Source organism: Nicotiana tabacum, chromosome 8 (assembly GCF_000715075.1).
Source record: "Nicotiana tabacum cultivar K326 chromosome 8, ASM71507v2, whole genome shotgun sequence".
Lineage (NCBI taxonomy): Eukaryota > Viridiplantae > Streptophyta > Magnoliopsida > Solanales > Solanaceae > Nicotiana > Nicotiana tabacum.
Genome location: NC_134087.1, coordinates 128,891,337 through 128,900,800, shown reverse-complemented (window position 1 = coordinate 128,900,800; position 9,464 = coordinate 128,891,337). Strand labels below are relative to the sequence as shown.

General features: G+C 35.9%; 1 protein-coding gene across 1 annotated transcript; it reads right to left on the bottom strand.

Annotated features, from left to right (window-relative positions):
* Nucleotides 1-3,571: 3,571 nt before the first annotated feature.
* On the bottom strand, nucleotides 3,572-5,000 carry LOC107799443 (CASP-like protein 4D2). Its single transcript, XM_016622554.2, has 3 exons — nucleotides 4,770-5,000; nucleotides 4,132-4,267; nucleotides 3,572-4,023 (listed from the first exon to the last, which is right to left on the bottom strand). Exons 1-3 carry the CDS (start codon nucleotides 4,982-4,984, stop codon nucleotides 3,784-3,786), a joined length of 591 nt encoding a protein of 196 aa, XP_016478040.2. The 5' UTR covers nucleotides 4,985-5,000; the 3' UTR covers nucleotides 3,572-3,783.
* Between the last annotated feature and the right edge of the window lie 4,464 nt (nucleotides 5,001-9,464).

Sequence of the window (9,464 nt, the reverse complement as noted above, 5' to 3'; positions counted from 1 at the left end):
ATGTTCAAGGAAAGAGTAAACCAATGACGAGTATAGTTAGGCACATCATCCAGGAGGTTGGCGTAGCACCTCATGTGTTAGATTACGGCAGAAGATGACTGTGTTGAATTTTTACCCTTAAATCTGTGTATAGCATAACAAAGTATAGGGATAGAAGTATTAGAGGAGATGAAGATACAGGTTTGGGGCCATCTGTCCAAATTGTGCTATAGTTTGTTTTGATCTACTTGTATATATTTACTTGGTAAATAAAGAAATTTAATTACCAAAAAAAATTAGTATTTAAAATTTATAAGTTGAAAAATATCTTTTATGTTATTTCTAAATAAGTAAATTTCACCATACCTCCGTTACAAAATTATTCATATTTACATTAAAACTTAAATACCTTGATTCTCATTTTTAAACTTAGATACAGAAACTAATGATGGGGCAACTAAATAATTTCTAGACAAGATTTCAATAGGGTTGAGATCCCTTTCTTTTGAGTGAGTTTCATGGGTTGTATTCGGGCTACTTCATGGGTCAGAATGGGCTATAAAAAATAATGGGTTAACTTGACTAGCTCAACCCAAATAGACCCACGAGCTAAAATATTTGTAGCTCAACTCATTAATTGGACGAGTTGGACGGGTTAGATGAGTTTGGGCTCAAGTTACCACCCCTAAGTATTATCAAGAGTTTTGGGCTCAACAACAGCTAGAGCCCTCTTGCGCAAAGTAATTTTCATCGACATAAGCTTCAAAAAAGCGGTCACAATAAATTTGTAAGAAAAAATGTTTATAATGAGATCATCGCGCGATCGAACTATGGAGATGAGTATAGATGAACTAATATGCTTTTCATGAATTTTAGTTAACTAGTCTTAGGGTACGCGCTTTGCGCATGTATTTTATATCATAAATATATAATTTTTAAAAATTAGTTAACTATATTAAATAATTTATTTGAGTTATTGAAAAAAATTAACGAAAAAAAATCTAAGTTCCTAAAAAATATAAATATTAATCTAATTTAGCTACATCAATAAATAAAAAAGTCATGTCTCATGTATACATATTGTAATTTCTTAGGACATATGTGTATGTCCTACAAAAATTATTATTAATTTATTAGGTCTAGTACAAAAAATAAATAACAATTATAACTAAAACATAATCATTTTTGCTCTACTTTTTTTTTTCACCATCAATACTCTTCCTATAGAAATAAATTTACGTATCTTAAGACTTTTATCAATTTAATTTTTTTACTTATATGATGATTTTAAAGAGGAATTAAATTGAATTATTTTGCTAATTACTCTCTCCTTTTTACTTTTTGAGAGTTAATTGAATAATTTTTGAAGCTAAATGGATTGGATAAACTCGACATTTTAAAGTTGTAATTTAAAGAGTCAAAAACTATACAAGAAATACTATAGGTTGTAATTCTTCTCGTGTCAATATGATGAAAAAAATATTTAAAATTTTGGTTGTTTGAATTTCGAAAAATAATTTTTTTTTATATAAACTAAATTGAGGGAGTAATTAATCCAAAGACTTAATTATTTGTTCTAACTATTAAAAGGGAATAATTTTATTTTTTTTCATTGGGGCTTCGTACTTTTATAATAATATATGAAATATAGATTATTTTTTAACTCCTTTCCCACTCGAATAATATTTTTATCTTTACGTACTTTTTTTTATAATATTTGAAATATACATTCACTAATTCAAAAATACTAAATATAAACCTCTCACTTTTATTTAATAGTAATAATATACGAAACTTTTCCTTAGAATTCGAAGTGCCCTATAAGCAAATGAACGAAAAGATACCTAATACTCCTACGAAATATCCTATTTCTCCAAAAAAAATATTTTTTGAATGTCCTAAACATTAGGATTTTCTATGTAATTCAAATAAGAAAAGCTTTAATAACATTTTAGCTGTTTTCAAAGTCATAAAATTTAGGAAAATAACTAAATTACGATTTTGTCCAATATAAAGTCTATATTTAACCGGTAAAAAAGGCGAACGACATTTCGCTAAGGGCCTTTGTGCTTTTAATAAAGATAGATAGATAGATAGATACACGGTTTAGTGCAAAAAAAATTACATTATCAAAGTAATGTTGTTCTTAAGAATAGCCGTGTACGTCATATGTCATTTTGTTCCCAAAAATAATTTACAAACTCGTAGCTAGAAATAGATATAGATAGATACACGGTTTAGTGCAAAAAAAAATTACATTATCAAAGTAATGTTGTTCTCAAGAATAGCCGTGTACGTCATATGTCATTTTGTTCCCAAAAATAATTTACAAACTCGTAGCTAGAAATAAAACGAGATCACATTTTAATGTAACTAACAATTCGTAGTATTTCTTTTTTGTTCATATGGTATATATAATCTTGAAACATAAGTAAATTCATCGAGAATATATACATGCAGAAGAAAGTCTTAAACTTTACCTCCTCTATCCATAAATTTACGTTGAGACTAGATTTCTACTTTTTATTATTCCTTGGGAGTTCGAACTTACGACAGGGATAAGGCTCTACATTCTGTCTATTCATCAACCTATAACACGAGTTATAAAATTTAGCAAAATCAAAATTTCGGAGGATCGGGGCAAGGCTGCGCAGAGAAAGAAGGTTGCATGGCAGTGGGAACCAAAAGAAGGACAGTTCAGTGCATAAAGCATTCGGCATTCACGGAGGGTCTGGGGAAGGGCCGTATTCCAAGAAGTGTAATGTAACATCCTATATATCCTAATACAAGTATTAGTGGTTGTTTCCACAGCCCAAACCCGTGACCTATAAATCATACGGAAACAACTTTACCGTTGCTCTAAGCTAAAGTCCCCTCCTCGAGAGCCAAATGTTCCTCTCAATTCAAAGTAACCTATAAATTAAGCAAATTGATATGACATGTGAATGCATTATTTCATATTGTATTAAAAGTTAAATATCATCCAGACTTTTACTTTTTTAGCACTTACTGTCAAACAGGGGTGGAATTGTCCAGAATAAAGGGGTTCAATTCGTCAAATAGTTATACGCATAATAGGGTAAAATCGCAAAAAAAAAAGGGTTAAATCAATTTTTTTTTGTGTATATATAATTTATTGAATTCCCTTGCATAAGGGAATTCCTAAAGTAGCAGGGATGGCAGCTCAAAAATTAGCTCTAGCTTGAAGGTTTGAATCCCTCCTCTAGTATTCTTGCATTGTTTAAAACTATCTTGTTAAAATTCTTGGCTTCACCACGGGTAACAAAAGATTTTAATTAAATAGGTTCAATTATGTATAGCCTTTAAAGGTTTCCCTACTTTTGTCTTCAATAACATTACTAAATTTGTCCATCACAAATCTCATATGAAGACTTGGGTCTGAATAAGCTCCCAGTCCAACAGTAACATGTAATCCAAGGCCCAAAATTATACTACATGAGATGTTTCCTGCATTCTTTTGCAATAATTGTTTTGGATGGATTTTTCTAACTATTTCCCCAATTTTCAAGATTGATTTCCTTGTGTTAGAAATTACCATACCATCACTAGAAACTCAAGAACCTCAAATAAATTAACAACAGAAGCAAAAACCATTATATATATAGTTGTAATTGCAGACAGTAGTAGATCTCCACAAATCTTTTGATATTTATTGAGACAAGCACATAAGCATTTATTGCATCCAAAAATCAACACATCAAAAAAAAGAATTATTAAACATCACACGAATTAACCAACAGGGCCTCGAGGTTCATTTATTAAATTGTTGACCCAAAAGTTTCTTCATTTGCGGTGGAAGGAAGTAATAATGGTGAGAACAGCCATGGTTGTAAATCCTGCCAAAAGAGGAGTTGTTGCTAAAGTACCCCTGTCAAAGAATTTTTTGCTCTCGGTCCTTAACTCTTCGAATGTATCAATCCCTGATGATTCAATAGTATCCACAAATCCATTTATGTAACGTTTGAGTTCAGAACTGACACCAAATCCCACACCAAGTCCACTTGCCAAGAAGAATGTTATAATCTGCAGCCAATTTCATTCAAAACTTTAATTGAAATAATTTGCAGTCATGAGTTACTTAATTGTGTAATGAATTAAAATATAGAGTTAGAAGAGGTTAAAAAAGCAGACCTTATCTGCGTAGAAATCCAACATGCCCAGGAACCTGCCCTTAATAACCTTTTTACCTGTGAAGGCATAATACATTGCGAAAGGCAGCTGAATGAATGAGTACAAAAATCCACCCATACCGGCTGATACGACATACCTGTAATAGTAGAGAATGATTAACATGTTACTTCTTTTAAGTATAGCGACAACAGAGAGGGAGCTTAGTTTTCTCGACTTCATTCTCATAGCTCGAATTCAAAACATCTGACTCTTATAATCACACAACATCCTTCGATAACAAGAGACACTATTATCTAATTACAAAGAGCTATTTTAATGTTTTAACACAACAAAGTAAAATAAGTCTGACAATAACTAGTATCAAATCACCTAAAAGATTACTACAAGTTATTTAGTGCATAAAAGTGGAATTAATTGTATGATCTAAAAAATTATAAGATTGTTGGCCTGCTACAATAGATCAAAATATACTGAAGCAAACAAACTTTTTACGCTCTTAGTATATATAAGTTAACTCCTGACAAGAATCATGCTAACATTTTATTTTTACTACTCAAGAATATATATGTTTGTTACCCTACTCATTAATTCTGGTTAAAGCAAAAAGTAGAGACAAAATAAGGGGAGCAGAAGTTCACCTATAGCCCCTAATGTCACTGTATTTGGTTTTTTCGCCACCACTAAGCGTGAAACTGTTGTTAATCATGAGCGGCACAGAAGCAGCGCACAACACCATTGAAAAGATTCTGAGAACAAGGATTGCTATTGCCCTTGGTGTTGTCATTCTTCTTTTTTTTCTTAATCTTTGAATAACTCTAAGATCTATGCACATTTGGAGTGGTAGTGAGAGCATCCTTTTATACCGTTGGACTACAACTATACAAGCATTGAGCGATTACTCATTAATCACTATATTTGTGTTTTTGTCTGAATTCGTGTTTGTACGTGTTACGGTCACTCTTGATGAAATTTCCTGATAGCTTAGATGCTAATTAGTTATTTCCCATAGCACAGAAAATTAAAGGGCGTCACGTCTGTGACTGTATCCATTCCAATGAATATTAGAATATTTTGTTATGTTGAAGTACTCTATCTGATAATTAGTGAATAAGGTGTGTATTTGATTCAAGTTAAAGCTTTAAGGAGATACTCCTATGCCTATTTTTTAAGGAGATAAAAGGCTTTAGTCCACTCTTTCACTTGAATTAATTAGTAGTTTTTTTTTAATTGCATAATTCTTCTATAATACAATTTTATTTCAACAATTTTTGTCTAATCTATATTCTCCATTTTCATGTATTATAACATTTTTCTACTGCAGCATTAAAGCCAAGAAATCACGAAATTTCGATGCGGTAGGCTAAAAATTGCTGCCAAATCCGACTATATATTACCAAGAAATTAAACAACATAAAAATCCGAAACTTGTCAAGCAATTTAACTGATGAATGATGATATTACGAAAATTCCATTCTATACTTGCTGGTGAAATTTCCTATCCTTTTCGGTATTTGTCTTTGTTAAGAAATGGTCACTATCATGCCTCAGGGTTGATGGAGGCACGTGGAGACAAAGAAGGTCCTTATACAACTTTAATGAGGAGAGTGATAAACTGTAGAAATGAGACTAATTTGAGCAGAAATGTGAGACAAAAAACCTTAATCTCGAAGAGAGGGGAAAATATTATTTCATACCTGAAAGAAATATCAGCTGCTTTTTTCCTTTACAATTTAGCTAAGTTACGCGAACTCTTCGATTTTGACGTCGTCCCCGTCCCGATACGAGACGGGAATGGGAGCGGGAGCAGGATACATCCCGGATTTGGTCAACTGACTTTGGACACTTTGACCAGAGTCCATCGACAAATTTGGGAGGAAAATTGAGATTTTGATTTCTCAAAATAAAAAATAAAACAAACTTAGGAGAATGAAAGAATAATGTCCATATTGGAAAATAAAATATTAAATTCTACAATATTCATGTAAGTTTTTCACAGAATATCTTTCAAAATTACAATATATTTATAGCTCTATTTTTTATTGGCCGAATTCCCACACCTGTAGCCATATCCGAATCCGCATCCCCGAATCTTAAAATTTAGATTTTGCCGAATCTGATACTCGGATCTTTCCCCGCATCGGATACCCGCACCCGAGTCTGAGAACTTAGCAATTTAGTGTCAGAACCAGCCAATAAAATGTCATCAACATGGACAGCTAAAACAACAACAGAAGCACAAGAACACTTAGGGGGCGTTTGGTATGAGGTATAAGAAGCTATATGGGTGGTATAAAAATTTAATACCACCTTAATACTCTGTTTGGTTAGCAAATCAGGTATAAGTTATCACGGTGTTAATTTTAATACTGGGATAACTTATACCTTGTAGAAGGTGGGGTAATTAGCACTGGTATAACTTATACTTTCTTCTTAGAAATTATGCAATTGTCATTCTTAATAAAATATACCAAACAATGAATAAACAACAATCCCAACATAACTAATCCCAGCATAACTTATCCTGATATAGTTTATACTGGTATAAATCGTATTCAACCAAACGACCCCTTAGTGAATAAGGAATAATCATTTTTTGGAACATAACCTCTAGAAAGTAAGGATTCACAAAGCTTGGCAAACTATTTCCTAGAGACTTGCTTCAAAACAATAAAGTGACTTTTTAAGTTTGCAGACTGCACGAGTTGAAGAACAAGGTGTGACAGAAGCAGAAACACTCAAACAAGGGGGGGCATGCATATATACTTCTTCATGAAGATCAACATGAAGAAAAGTATTATTCACATCCAACTGATATACTGTCTAGCCCTTTTTAGCAGCAATAGTAAGTAGACATTTAAGAGTAGTGATCTTAATAAAAGGGGAAAATGTCTCAGTATAATCAATACCCTCCTTTTGAGAATCCCCTCGTATTACAAGCCTAGCTTTGTATCTTTCAATGGTGCCATCAGATTTCTGTTTAATCTTATACACCCACTTGTAAGGGATAGCGTTCTTTTATTGAGGGAGTGGGACTATGTCCCAAGTCTGATTGGCTTCAAGGGCTTGAAATTCCTTAAGCATAGCCCCTTGCAATGCAGGATTTGAAGCAGCCTGTTGATAGAACTGAGGTTCTTGCATGTGAAGCTCAGAAGAGGTGACCTTAGAAGTTGAAGCAATGGAAGAACAAATATAGTCTTGAAGGTAAGGGGAGGATTAGAGGTTCTTGTAGATTTCCTAAGAGGTGTAGGAGGTGAAGGAACTGGAGAAGGTAAAGAGATATAATGTTTACCGTGAAAATGGTAACAAAAATTAAATTTATTAATGGGAATCTAAAAATATGTGATCTATTCCCGAGCTAGTTATTAAAGCAGTTAATGCTAAGAGCGTGAAGTATAAAGATAAAATGCGAGTTAAGGCGAGGAAGTAATCAAACCAAAGAGGCCTGCTGCCCGAGCTCGGAGATAGTCGATGGGACCTCGGGGTCGGCGTTGGTATCGATCTCGGACTATCGGGGATGGCTGGGGATGGGATAACAGTTAGAGGTATGATTAAGAAAGGCTCTATATTGCCAATACTAAACGATACGGTGAAGAACAAGTAAGAAAATAATAAATGCTAAGGAGGTCTCGAGCCTGCGAGGAAGAACCACTTAGAAGAAAAGAGAAAGAGAGAGAGAGAGAGAGAGATATATATATTATTGGCACTTGTGGAGAAATGGAGTAACATCAGCCCCTTACACGGTGGGGTAAGTCCCCTTTATATAGGAAGGAAGACTCAGTTACAAGTACGTGAGGATCAGCTACAAAGTACGGTGATGGGATGGCTTGACATGATGCTTCAGCATAGGCTCGAGATAGGTCGGGCCTGTCAGATGTAGCTATGTGTCTAGAGGACTTCCCCCTCTATCCTGGCTTCGTTCTTTGTTTTCCCCGAGTCGGGCTTCGATGAGTCCCGAGATCGAGGATTCGGTTGTGACCCCCTGCCCTCGAGGTCCCGGTTCATGCTCCCGAAATGTCTTGTCGGTGAGAAATCAAGTCTTCTGATTTCGCCGCGTACAAATAGTCTCCACGTTTCCCATAACAAGGTGATGGGAAATGATTCTGACACTTGACTCCTCGAGATTCTTTCGGCGACGCCACATCGATGATACGACCCCTGGCTCATGCTTTTCGACCTCATTCATTGCACTCCTTGATTTTTGCTTCTATATGCTTCCATGCCCTTCGAGTCCCCTCGAATGCCTTCACTTGTTTGTTGTCCACTGATATCTAACTTGAGCGCGGGGGCTCATTCTGATCTTGTGCTGATCGACATGACTTTTACCCGACCTATTGTCATACTTCGGACCAATCTTGGGTTGATTCTGACAGCTCCGGGCTACCGAGGACCATCGAGTTGTTTGGAGATCATGCGTTGAATTCAGGGACCTTCGGGAATATTACCCCGAATGAAGGTCATCTCCGGGTACCCGGGGGTCCCTATTGACCTTGATGTAGGTGACCCTTTTAGGATGAATATGGTTGACTTCCACTGGGGAGTTTACTCGTATTTGGGCGCTCTCTCGGGCTTTCGTGAATCTTTCGCGATCGGAGCTTCCCGCGTTTACTCCTCTTTTCAGGAAGAGGAGATAACGAGACTAGGTGCTTGCATTGCGTTGAGTGTCGGTGTTTTAAATTTTACCGAGGTCCGACTTCTTTGGGCCGGGGGTTTTTGACATAGAGTGTTGCTCCGAGCATGGAGATAATACGAACGACCCCTTGAGTCTTGACTCCTCATTGGGGGATGCTCTCTGGATCGGATATATACCCGTCAATCTGTATCGAGGATATTGGCTTTCCGGGGCTTGCCTCGGGCATGAGAATTGTTGCTGCTTCTCGCATATATGCAGCTACCTCTCCCTGGAAAGACTTCACTACTTTTAGATACCTACCTTTCTGCTTTGGCACAAGATAATTCATCTCTCTAGGTGCAAAAAACGTTGGCGCGCGCCTTTGCCTTGACCAGTTAGTTTCACCATAGTCATGGGAACCACTTTGGGGCTGATTCAGCAGGTGACGGGGGAGCTGCTCCTGGTGTTCAGGAACCGAGGGACTTCGTTCTGGAGACGGTGTCCTTGATAAGAGAGGAACACCTGGAGATGGCGAGGAGATACTGTGTCTAGAGTGAGGGGGTGACACTGCAGGCACTTGCCCCAGATCAGGGCATCGCGGACTCCACTGATGGGTTCTTGAGCGTATACCTATACCCTTTTGCATTTGGCCCCTTTGACAGGGTTGTGCTTGATTTTTGCTTGAAGTATCGGGTCACCATGGCACAAATCCATCCATCATTTT

Bases quoted from the DNA above. Each gene is read 5' to 3' on its own strand.
- LOC107799443 (XM_016622554.2), bottom strand. From the start codon at position 4,984: ATGCTCTCACTACCACTCCAAATGTGCATAGATCTTAGAGTTATTCAA. The intron at 4,268-4,769 runs GTGAACTTCTGC...CTACTATTACAG, and splicing joins AGTGACATTAGGGGCTATAG to GTATGTCGTATCAGCCGGTA. The intron at 4,024-4,131 runs GTCTGCTTTTTT...AATTGGCTGCAG, and splicing joins TGGATTTCTACGCAGATAAG to ATTATAACATTCTTCTTGGC.